General features: G+C 49.2%; 1 protein-coding gene across 4 annotated transcripts; it reads left to right on the forward strand.

Annotated features, from left to right (window-relative positions):
* Window positions 1-527: 527 nt before the first annotated feature.
* Window positions 528-21,286, forward strand: CIMIP4 (ciliary microtubule inner protein 4). Of its 4 annotated transcripts, none has more exons than XM_084749508.1 (7): window positions 580-620; window positions 3,741-3,830; window positions 7,241-7,301; window positions 11,091-11,500; window positions 13,311-13,455; window positions 20,823-20,933; window positions 21,122-21,286. In XM_084749508.1, exons 3-7 carry the CDS (start codon window positions 7,280-7,282, stop codon window positions 21,211-21,213), a joined length of 780 nt encoding a protein of 259 aa, XP_084605634.1. In that variant the 5' UTR covers window positions 580-620; window positions 3,741-3,830; window positions 7,241-7,279; the 3' UTR covers window positions 21,214-21,286. The 4 variants fall into 4 exon arrangements, with proteins under 4 accessions (XP_084605635.1, XP_084605634.1, XP_084605636.1 ...); XM_084749507.1 differs by lacking the exon at window positions 580-620 and adding an exon at window positions 3,607-3,665; XM_084749509.1 differs by lacking the exon at window positions 3,741-3,830 and having other exon boundaries at window positions 528-620.
* The last annotated feature ends 84 nt before the right edge of the window (window positions 21,287-21,370 follow it).

Here is a 21,370-nt window from a genome sequence, read left to right on the forward strand (position 1 = left end):
CCTGCACACGCCTTTGATCCCAGCACTCAGGAAGCAGAGGCAGGTAGATCACTGTGAGTTTGAGGTCAGCCTGGTCTGAAAAGTGAGTCCAGGACAGCGAAGGAGAAACCCTGTCTTGTAAAAACAAACACGGTCAAACAAACAAAATTATTCATTTTGTATTAGTCTGAATTTCCCTCGTTTTATCCTGAATGTGGCTCCAAACTAGGATGTTGATTCTGGCAAGTTTTTCCCAGGAGCCATTGTATGAGCTGAGGCGGGATTGGTCCCACTGGCTCAAGTTGTTCGCCCCTCCCTCCCTCAGTGGCAGTGATCATCCTATGGGAGCCTCGTGCAGTAGCTGCTGAGTTTGTGAGATGCTTGGAAGCACGGGTGCTAAGTTAGTGTGTGTGCGCAACAGTGTAAAGTTAGGGAGGAGAGGGCCGGGGACGACATCGTTGCTAAGGGGTTGTTGTCCATGTCTCCCAGTCTCGTCCCGTCCTGTCCCCGTCACACCCCCATTCCCCCCCCCCCACCCACTCGCCTCGCGCAGCTTTTCTGTAGCTACGGTTTGAAAAGTTGGAGGATCAGTTAGAGGCAGTGGCAGCTGCTCTGCTCTGTTTGTCTCCTGACTGCCCGCAGTAGGTTGCCTTTCGTGTTTAAGAGTCTCTCTTAAAGAGACATGTAGTAACAGTTTCTGACCTGGCAGTTTTTAGATTTTAAGATTATGTTTTTTCGCCCCCTCGCTGGGATCTGATTCGAACGTAGTTGTAGCGGCCAGCGTTTCTCTCAGTAGAGAGAGTATAAGATTGTAAAGGGAACCCGGAGTCATTCAGACTGTGGGTCTTTTATTCTCCCCCCACCAAACTATGATACCATATGATGTTTAAGGGTGAGGATAACATGAAATTAGTATTGGATGCCAATATATTGTCTGAATATCCTCCTCCGGGCCTCTGGGCCCAGTTGTGCCAGGTTGGGCCGCCACCTCTCTCCCCCAAGAGCACCTCACATCTAAAGGGACAAGTTGGTTGCCCAGAGCAACAGAAAAGGCATTACCTTCATTATTACTGTTGTTATGGTTATTATTTACATGTTTTTAATAATAAACATTATTAGCCCATTTTTATTTTCTACAGCGTATTGGGAAATCAATGCAGGGCTTGAATCTAAGCCTACAGGCTGAGAACTCCTGGGTGAAAGGAGGTTTCTTAGGCAAAGAGCAGGGAACCAAAGCCAAATGCATTTCAAAGGCATGGCTCCCTAAAGAGAATTACCGCCTTGCAAGCAGGCTGACAGAGGGTAGGAAATAGAGGGTGCTTGGACCAGCTCCTGAAGGCGCAGCAACAGGGTTGAAAGCAGCACGCTAGACAGAGCCCTATAGGCCTAGAACTGCGGCTGAAATGAAAACCACCGTGGTAGAGGGCGCTTAGATCTTTTATGGCTTCGTTTGTTGTCGTGGAGCTGGTTGCAATGTGTCCGGTGGTGATCGTAGTTTTCTGTACTCTCTCTAGGCAAGCTGGGGGTGGGGTGGGGGAGTGGGGAGGAAGCTGAAGGATGGAATGCTAAGTTATAGGCAACAGGACTGGAGGAAGGAAAGGGACTCTTCCTGACACACAGTGGGAGGTTGATGGCAGCTGGAGCTCAGAGCGCAGCTATTTCTGGAAAGGGCATGCTGATACATTTTAGCAACAACTAAATTCCAGGGACTGGCAAACAAGGCTTTGCTGTTGCTGTGTGACAATGGCACAACTGGCCCCAAACTGAGAATCTTCTTGAATCTTTGCTTGATAGAGTTACAGTGATTTGGAATTGAGAGAAAATATTTTAACAGAGCGGCAGTGGTGCACGCCTTTAATACCAACACAAAGGAAACAGAGACAGGCAGAGCTCTGTGAACCCTTGACCAGCCCAATCTACACAATGAAGTCAGTGTGTGACCCTTGCTCATAAGATAAAGCTGCTTACAAAAGACAGTCTAGGATTCAAAGTGACAAATTGTTCCTTAAAGTTACTATATAAGTTTTTTCTTTTTCTTTTTAAAATTAATTTATTTTTATAAGTGCTCTATCTGCACCCATGTACACCTGCAGGCCAGAAGAGGGCATCAGATCACACTATAGATGGTTGTGAGCCACCATGTGGTTGCTGGGAATTGAACTCAGGACCTTTGGAAGAGCAGCCAATGCTCTTAACCACTGAGCCATCTCTCCAGCCCCAGTAAGTTTTTCTTAATAATGGATAATAATGTCTTTACTGATCTAGAGGATGGATACACACCAGTCCTGGGTTTATATGAGGAGAGGATGAGTCTGTCAGGTCGTTTTCTTTTTACTGGTGTTTGGTCCTTTTCTCTGTTGATCTGTGTGCTCTCACAGGTGACATGCAGTCCTGCATTTGGATATGCATGGGATGGGGAGGTAAGATGTCACACTGCTCTAAAAGGCCAGCCAGTCTCCTTAGGAAGTGGGGCTCCCACAGGAAAACTGGTGTCAAAGGAAATTTTGGGCTAAGAAATATGTTGTTAGTCAACGTTAAGGGCCCAAGGCTAGGCTGCGAGACAAACATGCAAGCTGCAGTGCTTCTCAGAGGCAAGAGCTATTAAATGCTGACTGAGGTGAGATGTCATGCGGCTGTGGGCAGCCAGCTTATCCCTACAGACCTGAGGCTTTCTCTCGTGGGACAGGTGGTAGTGCAGAGAGACACAGAAAGGGGACAGACAATACAAACAACGAAATATACATTCCAGCCTAAATTAGATTCCTATGTTTGAAAGCTACAAATTCCTATGTTTGAAAGGCAAAACCCGCTCAGTCCGTGTGGAGGAAAGGGCAGGGCAAAGATAGTCACAGCAAATTAGAAACCCAGGTACAAGAGGCCTAGGGTGTGCTCGAGCACTAAAGGTAGAAAAGAGTTTATATGAAGTTTACTCAAAAGGCAATGCCTTTCCTGTTGTTCTGGGCAACCAGCATATTCCTTTAGATGTGAAATGTTCTCAAGGGGAACAGGTAGCAGCTTGGCCTGGTCAACTGGGCCCAACGGCCCAGAGGAGGGTATCCAGACAATTGAGCTCATCTGCAGGGCCCCTGGAGTTCAAGGGGGAGAAGAGGCCCTCACTACGACACCCCATACTTTAACTTTATTCCCTGATTTCCAACATCCAGGTGAGACAGTAAGGATTCGTCACTTTGAATCACACTTGTGCTCTTAAACACCTTTATACCTCTCCTATTCTGTCTCTTCTCAACCATTGAGCTCCTGTGCATACTTCAAGACCCAGCTCAAATGGCCCTTCTGTGAACCCTGCCCTCCATTCTCTAGACAGAGCTGGTTCTAGTGTCTGCTTTTTCCTAGCTCTTCCAAGAGTGTCCTTTGTGCCCTGATCTGAGCCATGTGAACCTGGCGCATACATAGCCCAGCCTTGGTGGCTGCTCCATGGATATTTCTGAGAGTGTCATCTGTCAGAGAGTAACACATGAAAGTGTCTCCTGTCCTCTCAGGCTTGGCCCCCCCTTGCCCTTGGAGGACGAGCCTATCATCGGCTTCTGAGGTAACAGAGGCTAGTATACAGTGTCACCATGGAAACTCCAATGAGCAGCTTGGAAGCCTGCTCCCTAGTAACCCATTGGTCCTCTTGGGTAGCAGTGCTAGTCTGTCTGACCCTCCAGAGTGGTTCACCTGGGGAGGTGAGGCAGAGAGACTTGTGAGGTGGGTGGGACTCCATCACCACCTGGAGTTTCATTTTCCTTGCTCCCATTCAGAGCTGCTTGCGAGTGCCAGGTGCCCAGGCTGCCGCTGTATGCGTCTTCCTGCCGTCCTTGGCTAACACCTCTCAGGACTTCCCTCTCCAGGTCAGTGGCTGGCTGTGAGGCCACCTTCAGAGTCAGCCAGCGAAGGCTGCTCTAACTGGCTGTACCTCTCGGTCAAGGGGTAGCTAAGCATATCAGGTTGTGGTTGGGGAAGGGGACCAGCTAGGAGCAGAAAGATAATTTGAAAGTACTAATTTGAACTTCACTTGGCTTTGAGATGGAGCACAGGGCTTATATTGCATGCTTGACACTCAGTTTCCTATTTCGTCCCACCCCCCAGTCCTACTTCTCTCAACCCCATCTTCTCCATCACGACAGAGGGTAAGGTCACAGAGACTCTTAACACCTCTTTGGGTCCTTCTGAAGGCACAATGATCTGCTGGTTCAATGTTCCATTGCTCTGAAGATATACCATGACCGCGACAACCCTTATAAAGGAAAGCTTTCAATTGGGGCTTGCTTACAGTTTCAGAGGCTAAGTCCATTGACATCATGGTGAGGATACAGGAGAAACATAGTCATGGGCCCCCAGTGATTCTGAGCCCCACAGACAAACACTGAACCGTCCTTGAACTGACTTCAAGGCACAGAACCTCACTCGCAGCCCTGTACTACGGTGTCACTTCCAGGCTAAGTGATGTCTTTTTGCCCAGTGGTGTCTGCTCATTTCATACAGTCTGTGTTGCTTCCACTCCCACCTGGTAGTGCTTTGCTGACTGCAGCACACTGTACACTCCATGGGTCACGCTGGGCAGAAGCCATGTCTTGTTTATTGAAAGAAGCTTCCTGAACAGTGTGAGGTGTGCCCTTCATTACCATACAGTGGTTCTCAACTTTCCTAATGCTGCGACTCTTTAATACACTTTTCATGTTGTGGTGACCCCCCAACCATAGCATTATTTTTGTGCTACTTCATAACTAATTTTGCTTCTGTTGTGAATTGTAACGTAGATACCTGATATGAAGGATGGTCTCAGATGACCCCTGTGAAAGGGTCATTCAATCCCCCTAAGGGGTTGTCACCCACAGATTGAAAAACCACTGTCTTAAAGAGCATTTTATGTGGCTAAAAAAATGTGCTGGTTTCTTTATCTTCCCATGATGTTAACAGGTTGTACATCCTACTGACAGCCTTTGCCTGAAACTATCCTGAGCCTTTTCTTGTATGTGTGCTCACTGTGCACATGTGTATGTGAATGCATGTGCATGCACAAGTGTGTGCGTGTGCACATGATTTTCATGTAAGTCTTCTGTGTGCATGTTTATGTGTGCATGTGCACAGGTGTATATGAGTGCACGTGTGCATGTATGATTTTCATGTGTGTGTGTATGCTTGTGTGTTTGCATGCACATGCTCAAGTTTGCATATCTATGCATCTATGTGTGGAGGCCAGAGGTCAACCTCCAGGTGTCTTTCTTCAGCTTTTGTCCACCTTGCTTTTTTCATTGGCTGGTAACTCACCAATAAGGCCAAGGTGATTGGCTAGAGAGCCCCAAGGCTCCTCCTGTCTCCACCTCCCTAACTCTGGGATTGCAACCATGTGCCACCACTCCTGGCATTTTACATGGGTTCTGGGTATGAACTTTCATAACAAGAATTTTAACCAACTGTACTGTCTCCTTAGCTCAGGGAACCATTTCCTAGTTCTTTCGGCATGTGAAAAGACAATCTTTTTCCTTAAAAGCCATTTTGTATTTTATTTATTGTGTGCACACATACACAGACACGCACACTAAGACAGATGTGGGAGTCAGAAGAAAACCTGTGGGAGTCAGTTTGCTTCTCCCATAATGTCGGTCCCAGGGTTTGAACTCGGGTCATCAAGTTGGTTGACAAACACCTTTACCTGCTGAGCCATCTTGATGGCCCAGGTGTGAGGATTTTCAAGGCCTCTAAGCCTGGCTCCTTTGTGTTTAGTGTTCCTCCTCTACAAGCAACCAGAAGGGCGTGGCTTGCACCCTGTGTCCAGGTGTGGCTGGCTTCTCTACTCTATCCCATCCCTCAGCTTGCAGCTCCTCCATCTTCCTTCTACATCCCTGAAGGCAACAGTGCTGCTGAGTTCTTGCCACTGGGTGCCAAGGCATGTCTTTAAATCCTCTTGATGGTGCCTCGCTGCCCAATGTGCCCTTGACAGCAGCATTCATTTCTTGATTCCAAGATGAGCAGGACACACGTTTCCTACCATGAATCCCAAGCTTCTCCTAGGCGTTCCCATTGCTTGGTCCAGAACCTTCCCCTTCATCTCATTGGCTTGTCCTGGCATCACCCCAATCTTGGTATCAAAATGTGTGTTGGTGGGGATCAGATAGTACAGTGGCTTCAAGTTTTCAAAAGTCACAAGTTAGGGTCTCACTGTAGCTGTGGCTACAGAGGGCCAAGCTAGGAAGGTGCTATGTGGAAGAAGTTGTGCCCAAAAGATGTGTTGAGGTTATTGAAAATGTGGGTTTATTGAGTGACCTAGAAGTCAGACACGTAAGGTCTCAGGACTTCAGGAAAGAGGGAGGCATTGGTATAAAGTCCAGTTACTGTCTGAATCAAGCACCTTGCTGAGGACTCCCAGGCCTGCACCGGGGTGGCATCCTCTTGTCTGACGACTGGGCACTCCAGTTGGCCAGTTTTTTAGATTCTTCTTAGAGTCAGTTTAAGAACAATGCAGAGTACAGGTGAGCATGGGAGACATGACACAGGGCCACCAGTGGCCACAGCCTGCTACATGGTGGGCCAGGTCCCGAGGATGTAATATCATGTGGACCACATTCTCAGGTTCAGCTAGAGGAGGATACAATTCCAAGTTCTTCCAGAGGCAGGGATCTCTTGGTTCTTCGAGGTCACTGGGACCTGGGGCTTGTGCTCCTCCTGAGCTGCCAGCCAGAGGCTGCTTCATCCTCCTCCACGTGGCTTCTGCATAGGGCAGCTTCACACATGGCCTGTCAGAGTAAGCCAAATGGAGGATCCAGGGCAAATGCTGTGAATCTAATCCTGGAAGTGATTGTATCACTTTTATCATGTCAGTTTGATCAAGAAACAAGTCACTAGACGCTTCCTCTAAGCATCTGTGAAGAGTAGCATTAAGGCAGAAGCGTGTGCCTCTTCTGATAACAGCTTTCTCTTTGAAGAAATAAAAGAGATCTCATAGAGCAGGGGGCTGAGGCCCACAGCCAGGGTTCCCTGGAACTGGTGGAAGAGAGGAGGAAGAGACGGTAGGAGACAGGAAAGAGTAAGAACGTCAGTGACGTGGCTGTGTGAGAAAGGCCACAGAAGGCCAGTTGGTGGCCTTGGCTAGCCAGTAGTGAGTGGCAGGTGGTACTGGGGTCAGTGGCAGCTGGCTGCAGCACAGGGAGCCCAGTCAGGGCTGGCTGGATCGCTGGGGCCTCTCTGATCAGTTCTCAGTTGTCATCCTTTATGGAAGCTGTCACCTGAGACCATTCAGGGTGCACTCCTTTGTCTACAGGGCCAAGCTCAGAAATCGTGGGTCCCAGAGCCAGAGTCCATGGAGCTGGACCACCGACAAGGTAGGATGGGAGGATGAGAACATAACCTGCACAGACTGGCTTCTTGGAGTGGGGATGGGTGGGTGGGTGTGTGGGTCCGTGGCTCACCTCCTCGTTTGCTAAGACCTCCAGAGGGCATGGCCTAAATGATCCAGGACACTGAGTACAGAGAAAACTGGAGAATAGAGCTGCTGAGCCCTCCCTCTTCCAGGCCTAAAAGCTCTGACTTAATATTTTCTCGGGCTCCAGCTTCCCTGGGTTAAGGCTGGGTTGTTAGAGGGTACTCCCATGTACCTACAAAATGCAGGGCTGTGGGACTGCTAGGAGTTGTGGGTACAACAGGCCTGGCTGAACCCTGCTCAGGATGACATATGGGCTGGAGTTGGTGGCGAAGAGGGGTGTGCATCTCTGCTCTGGGCACTGGGGAGAAGAGATGACAGGCGTGGGAAGAGAAAGGAGTCTTCTGCAGGTGTGGCTGAGGTAGCTCAGCTCTGAGAATGCTAACCCAGGTTGGCGAGGAGGTAGCCAGCACAACGGGAAGACAGTACCGGGAGCGTCAAGCTATTTCTGCAGCAAGCTTCCCAGTGACAGGAGTCACCCCAACAGCTATTTTACGTCCTTGGTTTTTGGGCTTTTCCTGGACTTCCTGACTCAGGAATCTACTTTTAGTGAGTGTGAGGGGTGTTTTGATAAAAAGGTCAAAGTCAGAAAACAATGTTCGTGGTCCTTCCTTGCTCACAATAGTGAACAAAGCAGGGCTTACTTACTCTGCCTACTTGACTGACGGATGATTAGAGGTGTAATGAAATTTTAGCAAGGCCAGATCAGATATTCTTTAATCCATCTATCCATTCATCTACCTCATATTATCCCATCTCATCCTTCCATCCACCCACCTACCAATCTATGCATCCATGCATCCATGCATCCATCCATCCATCCATCTACCCATCCATCCATCCATCCCACCCATCCACCCGACCACTCGCCAATCCATCCATCCTATCTCTCTTCCCTCCCTCCTTCACATCCATCCATCCATCCATCCATCCATCCATCCACCTACCAATCCATGCATCCATGCATCCATCCATCCATCCATCCATCTACCCATCCATCCATCCTATCTCTCTTCCCTCCCTCCTTCACATCCATCCATCCATCCATCCATCCACCTATCCATCCATCCATCCATCCATCCACCCCACCCATCCACCCATCCACCCATCCATCCATCCATCCATCCATCCATCCATCCATCCATCCAAGAACTCTGCCCCCTTCTTGTCACCACAGAGCCTGGCCCACTGCCAGACACAAGTAGGAAGAGGGTGCGCAGTGGACAAAGGTAACGACCTTTGCTCTCTGAGCCCAATAATACAGGACACACTCAGGCCTGAAGTACTACCAACCCTGAAGGGTGGCAGAAGTCTAGGAAATTATTGTTACTTCATAATGACTCAGCAGATAAGGCAGCCAGGAGGGTAGGCTGGGGGCAAGGCATCCCTGAACCTTGGGTTAGGAAAGGGTGGAGTGTGAAGTTCACCCCTGTACCGACTTTGTCTTCCTGGGGGTAGGTGACGCTTCAGCTGACAACGCAGGTGCAGTGTATTCTGTTCCTTCTACCTCAACCCCTATTCTTTCAGCCTCAGTTGTCCCTGGAGGCCCTACTGTTAGGCTGTCTGCTTTGGTCAGATCCCAGGAGGGAAGTAGGGCCACCTGGCTCCAGGACACAGCTTCTCCCTTTGACTTTTGAGTGTGATAAACACACACAACAGAGTGGACAACAGAGTAGAGTAAGACAGTCAGGAGGAAGTGGGGGGAAGGGAAGAGAACTCAGTTTTTTCTGTGCCCCTCTCCCTGGGGAAGCACCCACCCCACTTTCAGTGGGGCACAGGGTTCTGGCACTACCCCTCATGAAAGCTGAGCAGGGCTCTCAACAGGGCAAGAAACTGACAATGGTGAAACCTGATGTTTGCACCAGCCTGTCCTCAAAGCCTGACTGGTGACCGCCAAGCAGTGGCAGCAGCAGCCAGGGTCTTTGAAAGTAGGAAGGAACATTCCCCCTGCCCCATCCATGGTGCGGACCGGATCCCTGAGGTGCAGAGATGTTTTTTAAACAGCAAGTTAGAATGCATCATGAAATCTGATTTTGTTTATACACAAAGGCAAAACAAAGTGCCTGTTGTAGACTGGGAGACTCTTCTGGACTGTTTAAGAGGGGGAAGCTAACCAAGTACTTCCAGCTGGCTCCTGGGACTGAGGATGGGGGCAGGCTGTGAGGACCATTGGGGGACTCTCATGCACGCCACATGCACCGGAAGACACACCACCATACCGCTTAGAGAAAATGCCCCTGGTTAGCTCCATCCATGGCTATCAATACATACATACAGCCTGTAGTGGGAATGAGACGAGATGGTTGTCTTGGCTTGGATGAGGTGTCGTTATTCCATGGGTTTGATATTCTTCAGCCACCTGTTCGTGTTCTTCTTTACTGGGGGACTCAAATGTTCTGGCCATCGTGGGGTATTGAGGAATGCCTGAGACTGGCCCCCTACATGGACTTTACCTGTGTGACCCTCTCCCCTTATCTAGGAGGAGAAAGGAGGCTTTGTGGAGCTCACATTGAGGTAGAAAGGGAAAAGTCAGGGCTGTGTGGACAGTGTCAGGTGTTGAGCAGAGCCCTGGCCAGCCAGCTGGGGCCGGTAACAGGAGGTGTGAGGAAGAAGAGAAGAGAGTGGTGTCTGCACTTGAAGGGTCTGATTTCACTTTCAAGAAAGGGGAGTGGTGGAGGGTGGAAAGATGGCTCAGCAGTCAAGAGCCATGCTTGCTCTTCCAGAAGACTGGGTTCAATTCCCAGCGGTATTGATACCCTCACGGTGGCTCACGACTGTCTTAACTCCAGTCTCGGGGAATCTAATACTCTCTTCTAGCCTCTGTGGGCACTGTACACTTGAGGTGCATGGACTTACCTGCAGGCAGAACACCCATCTACATAAAAATAAAAAGGTTAAAAAAATAAAAAATACAAAAAGAAGGGAGTGCCACCAGGTAGTGGACCAGTCTGAGTGATGCTGAGAGGCGGGCTGTCTCAGGATAAATAGGGAGGGAGGCAACAGCCCCTTGTTTGAGCCAGGCATGAAAAGAATGGAGGTCCATAGGCCAGGAGTAGCAGCCATCCTTGGCAGCAGGAGTTTTGGGGTGATGCAAGTGGGAATGAGAACAGTAGCCGTTAGTGGCTCTGAGATCTAGGGGAGGTGGCTAGAATGGAAGGCAGAAGACGTGGGGGGGTTGGGGGGGGCAAAGACCCAATCTCGGACCCCATCCTGGCTCCCTGCAGCACCTGAAATTTGGCCAAGCCGAGAGCCGTCTTTGCCATAGCCATATCTACCGGATTCATCTAATGATTTGTTGGGGTTCAAAGTGAGGAAGGGAACCAACCAAAGTGAGCTGGGGGACACTAAAGCTCAGAGAAACTGCATCTCCTGCTTAATGCAATTAGGACTAATGAAGGCTGGACTAACCTGAGTCACAGCCCCTTTGGTCACAGCCTTATGGGGCGGGGGGGGGGGGGACAACACTATTCTGCGGAGGTCTGCCCACTGGTCTCCCTCTGTCCCCTCCTCTCTCCTTTCTTACCTTGCCATGGGATTCTGTGGTTTCTCTATTCCACTTTCTTGTCTGTCTCTGTCTCTCTGGCTTTGTCTACTTTCCCTCCCACTGGTCCCACTATCAACCTGTCCTGCTTCTGCTTCTCACACCATCCTGTGCCTTCCTACCTCTCTTCCCCTCCACCCCCCTGTTTAGGTACAACCACTTTGACAAGGACCCACCCAGACAACAAGGACGATTCCTGGAGAGCTGCCCACAGCCCCTTGGACAGCTCTAAATTCAAGCACCATTCAGGGCTCTCCCAGAGCCCTCGAGGCAGCCCCCTGGGCCAGGGCCACCTGGAGATCCCACCTCCACTCCCGACTCCTACCAGCAGGACTTCTCTGGCCATGAGCTCCCAGTCTGAGGACCCGAAGAAGGGGGCATCCAGATACAGCTCGAGAGAGGCCAGGGAGACCTTCCGAGAGGGAGGTCTGGGGGAGGAAGGCCGGGACTCCAGGACCCTAGAGCAGAAGCCTCTGAGCCAGAAGGACAGCGTCATTCCTGAAAACATCCGTCACAAGTTTGGGAGCAAGGTGGTGGACCATCTGATCTCCGAGGAACAGGTGACAAAGCAGGGATGCGAGAGACTAAGGGTGGGAGAGGGTTATCTTGGAGACTTTTAATGAGGGGGTATGAAACCCACTCCCGGAAAGGGTCCCTATACTGCTAGAAAGTGGCATTTACTGAGACCTGCTACTCATTAGGCATTGGGTGCTGTCTTAACCCTGTGTGTGCGTGTGTGTGTGTGTGTGTGTGTGTGTGTGTGTGTGTGTGTGTGTGTGACAACTATGAAGAGAGAAGTTTTTACTCCCACTTCATAGGAAGTCCAAGGTGAGAGGGGCTGAGTAAGCTAACCACATGTACCCAGCCATGTGGGATGAGGATCCCCCAAAGGGCTGACAGCTCTGGCTGCTGCTGCTGAGTTTGCAGTTACAAGTCTGTTGTTTGCATTAGACATTTTCGATTTGAACACATCCCCTAAGGGGGTCAGCATCTGGGGATAGTCTGTGCATGCTGGATCTCAGAGAAGCCAGGTTTGGACCGTGGCTCTACTTCGGTAGGCCAAGTGACTCATTAATCTGTTTTCTGTCTCCAGCTTTATTCAGTCTCTAGATCTGCAAAACAGAGCACCCAAACTGGTCAGGCTGTTAAATCCATGACATGTATACCACAAGTATCCTAGCCCTACTCATGGCAGACATAACTAATCGATCTTGGCACTCTTTTCCACCTGCTTTGAACTAGATTTCACCTGCCATTTTTTGTCAAAGGATAAGCTCCTCTCTTGCTTTGGCATTCTGCAACACTTAAAAAAAAAAGATTTAAAAAATATTTTATTTATGCTCATGCATATATGCCTGCATGCCAGAAGAGGGCATCAGATCCCATTATAGATGGTTCTGAGCCACCATGTGGTTGCTGGGAACTGAACCTGAGTCGTCCTCTGGAAGAGCAGCCAATCCTCTTAACCACTGAACCATCTCTCCTGACCCCTGAGACATCATATCAACCTTTGTACGAGCAGCAGCATTGTGTGGTCAGCAGGGCAGACGTTATTGCTTCCACTTAAACAGAGGGTGACTGGGACCAAGAGAGGTGTTGTATGTTGTGATGTTCAGAGCGACAAGGTTGGTAGATCCATTTTGTAAAAAGTGAGGGTTAGGGCTCTCCCCAGCTTGCCTTCATTTGTCATCTCAAAGCATAACAAACTTATCCTTAAGACACCCTGGGGCTGGGTTAGGACAGTGCTCCACTGAAGACAGCTGTGGCCACTCCTTGCTGCTCTTGGCCTTTGGAAGACACAGTTTCTGTTTAGCCAGATCTGCCTTCCACCCATGTTTTACAAGTAGGGAAACTGAGGCCCAGAGGGTCCCCAAGACCCACCAAAGGCAAGAGCCACTCACTCTGTGTCAGAACTGGTCTCACACTCAGGTTTCCTGCCTCACGGACCCAGACTTGACCTTGTGGGCCTTGGTTTCCTTCTTGGTATAAGGAAGGCATCACTGGTCTCAGTGTAAATGAAGAAGTTTGACTTGTGGAATGCCTTGGCAGTAGGCAGAAAGTTGGGGCTCTAGGGTTCCCCAGCTGTGTGCACTGGGGGAGTCTGGCTTCTCAAAGTTCTGTTTCTTCATTTTTCTAAAATGGTGGGGCCAGGCTCAGCTTCTGAAGACCCTCTTCCTGAGGGTCAGGCACTCAGTGGATGTAAGACCGTTGCCATCGCTCAAGTCTGAACACTGGGAGGTGGGAATGAATGTGGGGGGTGTCAAGCTTGCCCCGGGGGCTGCAGTTTGCAGTGGGGAAGGCAGGGTAGGAGGGAGAGGATGTATACTTACCTTCCCATCTCTTGTCTCTTGTCCTTGCCTCAACCATCAGGCTCAAAGGGCCATTGGTGAAATCTTTGAGAACCAGAAGAGGTCAAGCTCATGGCCTAGCAGGGTCCAGAGCCCTGTGCAAATCTCCTCCACCTTCTCAGACTACTATGACCTGGGCTACCACATGCGGTCCAACTTGTTTCAAGGTCAGGTTAAAAGGCAGGGGTGGGGTTTCAAGGATGTGTGGTCCCCAGGACATTGGGCACAGAAGGCCTTTGGGGTGTCTACCCTACCTGGGCCTTAAGGTCCAAAGGCACAGGTATCCTCCATGTAGGCATGTCCTTGGCAGGTGTGTCCTCACTGTGCAGGTGACAGGGCTCACTTAGCAGTGAGGCCCTCCCACACTGGACACCTTTGGGTCCCTAGTCTGAAAGCAGGAGGCCTAGGTCCTCCTGACCTGACACCTTTGGTGACAGTGACAGTGGCAGCTTTCTTGGGTTCAAAGGTTAGCTTGGCCACTCACTAACCGGGGATGATTGTGAACAAGAAACCTCCTCCTCTCTGAACCTCTGCCCCGTCCTTTGGCAGCTGGGTTGATAAAGACAGGATAGCTCTTATTGCCACGGGCAGGATTCCAGGACAGGAAGTTGACAAGGCATTCATTTTTTTCCCCCTTGGAGCCTGGTGGTGACAATCCCTGGGGGGAAAGGGTAGGTGGGTTGGAGGGGTACCATTTTGAGAAGGATACCTTGGCCTGTCCGGTCTTGTCTGGCTCAAGAATACCAAGAGCTGCTCATGTCGCAGCTGGGCTTGCAGCCGAGAGCTTAAGAGCTTTCTCTCGTGTGATAAGAAGCGGGACTCAAAATGGTGGTCCCTGGGGGTAACAGGATTCTCAGGGTTATCCTCCATTGCACGGGGCATGGAGTACACAGTGAGCGCGCAGGGTTCCTCCTTGCACGTCTCAGCTCAGCTTCACCACCAACAGTCCACTTTCACTGGCTCTCCTCCCTCTAGCTGTCTTTAGGGCTCCCAGGGTCTGGCAGACCTCTTTTTCCCTGGCTTGGGTCCCTGTTACCCGAGGAACCAGACATGCCTTGGGAGCTTTTCTGGGATTTTCTTTGAGCCCGAGGAAGAGATGACACTGGAGGAGAGAGGCTAGACCTGCTCAAACTGCTGTCTCTCTTTTGGAGCTTGGGATTCCACTTTCTCTTCGACGCTGGTCACCAAAGAGTTCTTACCTACCACATCATAAACATGTGTGTATGAGTCTAAGAGAATAAATACTGTTCTTAAGAATCCACGTCCCCCCTCACCCAGCCGAGGCTAGTGGAAGTGTGCCAGGGGTGAGCAGGGACCAGCTTCTGCCAGCTCACAAGGCTAGGCTCACAAGGGCCCATTGTTGGGTTTTCCTGAACTGACTGCCATATAAATGGCAACTGAAAACTAGGTAGGAGCAGCTTGTACTCGGAGACTGGAGCCAGAATGAGGGCTTCGGGCTGCTAGCACTCTAAGCATGTGACTGTCAGTGTCGGTGTCAAGGTCCACCCAACAGGGATTCACCTTGGCACTTGCCAATGGGAGTTAGTGAGGTGTGGCCACATCCGGGCAAGGGAAAAAAAAAAAAGCCAAAGAGAGCAGTCTGGGTCATGGATCCTAGAAAGTCTTTTTCTGGGGCAGAGTAGGAGCCTAAGGTATCGTGGGAGACAGGGAAAGGAGCTTGTTCAGCTTGAGTAAAGGACTGCTCCAATGCAGGGTGGCGAAGGACACAGGGAGGGGGGCAAGGGAGTGAGGGCAGTCTCTGAGGGACTGGGTAAGGCAGACACAGGATGGTGATGAGGAAGAATGGTAAACATCCAGGAGGGGCCCAAGATGGTGGTCTGGTGTGCTTGTTAGCCTTCTGTTATTGTAACAAGTGCCCAGGATAATCAACTCATAAAAAGGCTAACCAGGTGTGGGGGTTACAGGGCTGTAATCCCAGCACTAAGTAAGCAGAGGCAGGAGGATTACCTAGTGAGTTCCAGGTTAGCCTTGGTGAAAAAGAATAAACCCATTTTCAAACAAGCAAACACATAAAAAACCAAAACAACAACAAATAGAGCAAAGCTTTATTGTGGCTCGTGGTTTTGAAGGTCATCTAGGCTATGATCAGTTGGCTTCTGGCTCTTTTGGGCCTTTGGTGAGGCAGAAAGAACATCATGATTGAGATGTGAAAACAGGGGGAAAAAAGGTAGGCAAGATCTTATTATCCCACTGGTGCTCCCCCTCTCCATCCAGCGACCCGAAGTCTCCAAGTAGATCCCGTCTTGGTTTCCGCCATCTTCCAATAGTGTGAGACCAGGGGCTAAGCATTTGGCACTGGGCCTTTGGAAGACATTTCAGGTCTAAGTTGGTCTACGTTTCTGGGCTGGTGCCCTGAACGTATGCATGTGGCAGCTCTGCCCCAGGCACAGGAGTGTGGGCATTGCGTAAGGATGAAGCAGTTGAGCAAATGGAGCTGGCTAAGGAGTGGACTTGGGTGTGAGAGCGGGGTTATGGCTGATTTCAAAGCAGTTGACCCAAGCAGCCTGCAGAACAGCTTCCTGGTTGTGGAGCCAGAACCTTCCAGGAGGAGCAGACTTTGCTGAGTCATGGATGTAATCCTTTCTGCTCTCTCAGGCTTGCTTTAAGCCCTTAATCCACCCCAGGTCCACTCCTGTTGGCAGTGAGAGGGCTTCTTTCCTAATTGCTTTGTGTGGAGTATTTTTCTCTCCCAGAGTCCCATCTTCCCCCAGGGACTGGCAGGTGTCCACCCTCAGATGTCCAAGTGCGGGAGGCTCTGGTTCCTGTCTCCATCCACCTGTCTAGTATTCCACTGTGGCTGCTTATTTACTGTAAGGTGTCTGGGAACTCAAAACTTTCTGCATCCAACACCACCACTGAGGTCCTGGCTTTCTAGGCCCTTGACTGTTTCATGCAGTCGTAGGATCACTTAGACAGTTTCTGTGAAAACCCTCTTTGAGTTTTTGATGGGAGCACATTGACTCAATGAATCACTTCAGGGGCAATTGTCAGTGTGGTACTAATTCATTTTCCAATTTATCAGTATGCTACACAGCTCCTTCCACTAGAATCTTCCTTCAGCATTTTGTAATTTGGGGTAAGAATATCTTATTTTACCATTCATTGCAAATGGTTTTTTTTTCTTTGTCTTTGTTCTGAGAGAGGATATATAGCCTAGGCTGGCCCAGAATTCAAGAGTAACTCTCTTACCCTCAGCTTCCCAAGTGTTTCTCTATTTCAGATGATATTTTTTAAAAAAAAGATATTCTCTGGGGCTGGGGGCACAGCTAAGTGGCAAAGTGTTCACTCAGCATGTTTGAGAACCCCAGTTCAGTCTCCAGAATAAAAAAATTTAAAAATAAGTGAAACATAACACTTTATATTTTTGCTACTAGTCTATGCAAGGGTCATTTTATTCATTTGCTTATTTATCTATTTACTTACTTATTTTTAGTGCTGGGGATCAAACCCCAGCTAGGTAAATATTCTCCCACTGAGCTGCATGGCTAGCACAGCCATTTTTATTTTTATATGTTAATCATAGAAGCTAGAAGCTCATCTATTCCAATAATTATGGATTCTCTGGACCTTTTTGAATAATTATAGTCAGCTGGCCATAAATATAAATCTATCTATCTATCTATCTGTCTGTCTATCTATCTATCTATCACCTACCTATCTTTATGTATATATAAAAGTTTGTAACTGGAGGCTGAGTGGTGGCTTCATGAATATTAGATAAGCACTTGGCCTGAGTCTTGTTTTTCCTTGGAGGCAAGGCCTTGCTAAGTTACTCTAAGTGGCCTTGCGGTCACTCCTGCCCAGGCGAGCCTCAGACGTATGAACCTCCTGCTTCAGTTCCCGAGTAGCTGGGATTGCGGGCCTGTGCCACCACCCCACAGGGCCTCCTTGCTTGGAAGAGAATTTTAAATTGTGTTTAGGAGGGGCCCCCCCTATACCTAGATTGTTTTTTTAACCCTTTCAAATTCTGACTGGACATTGAGTTTGCTAACTTCTTATTACTGCTGGCTTTTAGATGAGCCTGGATTCTTTTCTCATTTGTCTGGGCATGTAGTAAACCACACGACTGGTTTCCTCGAAGTAAACCAGGCTTCTTGTCTTGCAAGCTCCAGGCCAATGAGAGACACTGTCTCAAAAAAAAAAAAAAAAAAAAAACAAGGTGGATGAAATTAAACTACAGCCAAGATGGTCCTTTGCTCGCTAAGTATACACAAACACATGTGCAACCTCCCACATGCATAAATACACACACATGTGCATATAACAGACACACATACACACAAAGACACACAAGTGCACGCACACTCACATGCACAAAGATATTCACATGTATAAGGACACACAAGTGCTCACACACACACACACAGATACACACAAACACAAAGAGTACACATGGACACCCATATACATAAAGACACCCAGTACAACACACACACACACACACACACACACACACACACACACACACACCCCAGGGTGAACTAGAATTGTGTAGCCAGCACAGATGGGGCCTCCAAAGCAAGGGAAAGTACCTGAGTAATCTGGGTCTAGCTTTGGCTTGGACTGAAAAGAGCTTCGCCCCCAGGGCCAGCATTCCTGAGGAGGAGAGTGTGACCCCTAAAAGGCTGAAGTGTGACAAGGGTTTGAAACCAAGTACAGTGCTCCTGCTGTCACCCCATGTCCCCAGCCCCACTCTTTGATGTTTGGGGGTGTTTTTGGTGCTGCTCCTGCTGGTGTTTGCCAACCCACCCTCTGAAAGCCTCGGAGTGTGACTTCTCAGGGCCTCGGGGTTGGACCCCTTTCTACTGCCTATAGCTGGGTTACAGAAACTTGGGGTTCCCTGAACTGGGGGAGGAGGAGGGTACAGCTGGCTCACATGTGCTCTGTTGTGGTTTTCTCCTGACTCTGAGGCAGTGCAGAAGCTCCTGAAGCAAGCCCTAATTCCATCTAATTAGATTTATTCTGAAAGGTAAGAAGCGGGCATTATTTCTGCCTTGGGGAAATCTTAAAAGCCAAAATGATCCTTTTAAATTATGCAGGTCATTACCCCCACCCCCAAATCTAACCATTTACAGCCTCATCGAAGGCCTGCTTTCAAGTTCTGTCCAAAGGCTTCTGTGTCCCAGCTGGCTTTGGTCTCCAATTGTCATCAGGGCTGAGGGCTTCGGACCAAACCTCCAATTCATTCTGTTCCATAAGCCTTACAAGCTATAGACACCAAACTTGAAAATTCACTTTTCAGAGTGATTTCTACCTTGATGGCATCATCCTCCAAGAAGCAGCCTGCAGCCTTGGACATTGTCAGGACCTGCTTCACAGCCTAGCCCAAGGCTACTTTTGCAGAGCTGCTCCTGAGCTTGCAAATCCTCTTTTGGCTGAAGGCTTTGTGTTTGCCTAATAGGAGAGGCCTGTTAATAACTTCTGCATAAACCCTGTCAGTCTCTATTAACACTCTTTGCTTGATCTATTAATTAATGAAAGATGAACCTCTAAATCCTTCCCATGGCAGCAGCCTCATCAATTTTTCTCTTGACCTTGGCATATCTACTCAGATGCTTGCAATGAAACAAGGTTAGAACCATGGTGCTACCTCAGATAATTAGTTACACACACACACACACACACACACACACACACACACACACACACACACATTCACACACATTAAAAATTTTTAAATGTGAATATGAGGAGGTGGGCACACACATATCATAGCATGCCTGTGGTGGGTCAGAGCATAATTTGCAAATATTAAATCTCAAATTTTGTCTTGAGTCCCAGGGATTGACTTTGGGTCACATACTTGGCGGCAAGCCCCTTTACCTGCTGAGCCATAGTGCCAGTCTCCATTATTTATATTTTTTCTACTGCTGTTGGCTACAGGCTGTTTTGTCTGATATCAATGTAGCAAGGCCAGCTTGTGTTCAGCTGACATTTAGCTAGCATATCTTTTTCTATCCTTTCATACTTATCCTCTCCCTGGGTCCTTTTTTAAAGTATGCTTTAAATAATATAGGCCTGGAAATTATTTGCTCTGACAATCTGTTCTCTGTAACCAATGAGCGAAGTCAGGTTTTATTTCTGTTGCTGATGTATTTGGGGCCATCCATGCTTTCTTTGTGTTTTTTCTTAAGCTTTTAAAAATTTTGTATGAGCTTTTCTTCTTATTTCCCCCCAAATTAGATGTATTTTTTTTGTCCTTTCCCACAGTTCCTCTTTATTTTCTAGCTCTTGCTGACATTTTTAGCTGCACAGCAGACAAATTCTGTGCAGTCTCAGGACAATAGCGGGTGGTTTCCATTCTTCTGTCTCCTTCTTGGTGCTGTGTCCACCACATTGTCCTGTTGTAATATCACAAAGTTGAACTTCCTGTCCCAGCTCTTTGCTTTCCAACTGTGTGGATTTGCACAGTCTCCCTCATTCTGTGCTCCAGCTGTGAAGTGGGGACACCTGCTTCCTAGGAAGACTGATTCAATAGGCAAGTTCTGGGGAAACGTCTGGAATTATTCTTAGGTCCTGGTAAATTCTGAGGAAACATCTGGAATTATTTTTAGCTCCTGGTAAGTCTACACACACACACACACACACACACACACACACACACACACACACACACACACACACAGCGGGTTGGTGGCATGGTTCAGTGTAGAACTCTGGCCTAGTGCAGTACTTTTCCTGCCTATCACATTGATTGGACTGAGGTCTAGAAGATCAGTCAACAGGCCTTTTGGTGTGTCTGGGAGGCAGTTTCTAGAGGCATCAACTAAGCGTGTGTCAGGGGTGGCAGGTGTCTACCCTGGATGTGTGTGGTACCTTTCACATCTCCTGGCTTCCGTGGTGTGAGCTTCTCTCTTCCCACACCCTTATGGGCACCTTGAACTGAAAGCTCTGGAACCCTGAGCCACAAACACTTCTTTGCTCCCTTTAGTTGTTTGGCTCAGGTAGTTTGTCACAGTGACCGGAAACTGATTGACACAATGGCTGGTGTCAGAGGTGTGAATTCCTTGCTGTGACTAAATCTGAGCATAGGATTCTGAAACTAGCTTGTGGGAGGAATCCGGAGAAGTTCGGAGTTTTGAGCCAGAGAACCGCCCGCCCCCCCTCACCCCCCCCCCTCAGGGGACTACAAGCTCAACCAAAGAGTGATCCTCAGGGTAGCCGAGGAGGGCACGCCACCAGTGAAAATGTAAACAGTGGCCTGTTCTGCTGTGTTCATGGAAACAAGGATTCTCCTGGGAACTGGGCTAAAGACGTTCATGCTACAATCTGACAAAGAACGTGTCTACGTTCCATGTCCTGAGAGTTTGTGGGAAGCTGAGTTTAAGGATGGGCGGACAAGACCTCATCCCCTCATGTATGCCCAGAGTCTGAAGCGTGGAGAGGTTAAACACCGAGGCCGAGGCCGTGCTGAACGCTCCTACCCCACTTCTCATCCACGCCCTCTGCCCACAGAGGAAACTGGCTGCATTAACCTTCGGTGACTTGGGGATTTCTCCTTGGTGTCTGACAGGCGCACCCCTGGAGACAAAGAGCCTCATGAAGGCTTCCTACACGCCGGAAGTCATTGAGAAGTCAGTGAGGGATGAGGAGCACTGGCATGGCAGGAAGACGGACGAGCTGGGTAGGTGGAAGCTGGCCTGAGGGGGGCGCCCTCTCCTCCATGGGGAGAGTGGGCGGCTGCATGGCTCAGAGCCTGAGGTGGAGTCCTGCGGGTGGACTTGAAGAGGCACGGGTCACAGCCACTAGGGTCTGTCCGTACCCCCTGGAAGCTGCTGGCTCCTGTAATGGCTCCTCTCCTGTCCCTTGCAGGCCGGTGGCACCAGAAAAACGCTATGAACATGAACTTGCAGAAAGCGCTGGAAGAGAAATACGGAGAAAAGAGCAAATCCAGGGGCAAGTAGCTGAAAGGACGTTGGAAGGAAGCGCAAGGAGAGTGCTGCCAATAAAGAGAGCAAGGCTCTGGTCTGAGCCCCACCCCTGTGTGCTGCTGTTGCTCTCCATGCCAGGATGGGGGACCCCTGCAGGGGGCTGTAGCAACAGCTAAGGAAGACAGAAGCC

The sequence above is a fragment of the Acomys minous genome (assembly GCF_964271855.1).
Source record: "Acomys minous genome assembly, chromosome: 12".
NCBI classification, from domain to species: domain Eukaryota; kingdom Metazoa; phylum Chordata; class Mammalia; order Rodentia; family Muridae; genus Acomys; species Acomys minous.

Coding starts and splice junctions, on each gene's coding strand:
- CIMIP4 (XM_084749509.1), top strand. CDS start 7,280: ATGGAGCTGGACCACCGACAAG. Junction 13,456..20,822: donor GCGGTCCAACTTGTTTCAAG/GTCAGGTTAAAA, acceptor GGTGTCTGACAG/GCGCACCCCTGGAGACAAAG. Junction 20,934..21,121: donor CAGGAAGACGGACGAGCTGG/GTAGGTGGAAGC, acceptor TGTCCCTTGCAG/GCCGGTGGCACCAGAAAAAC.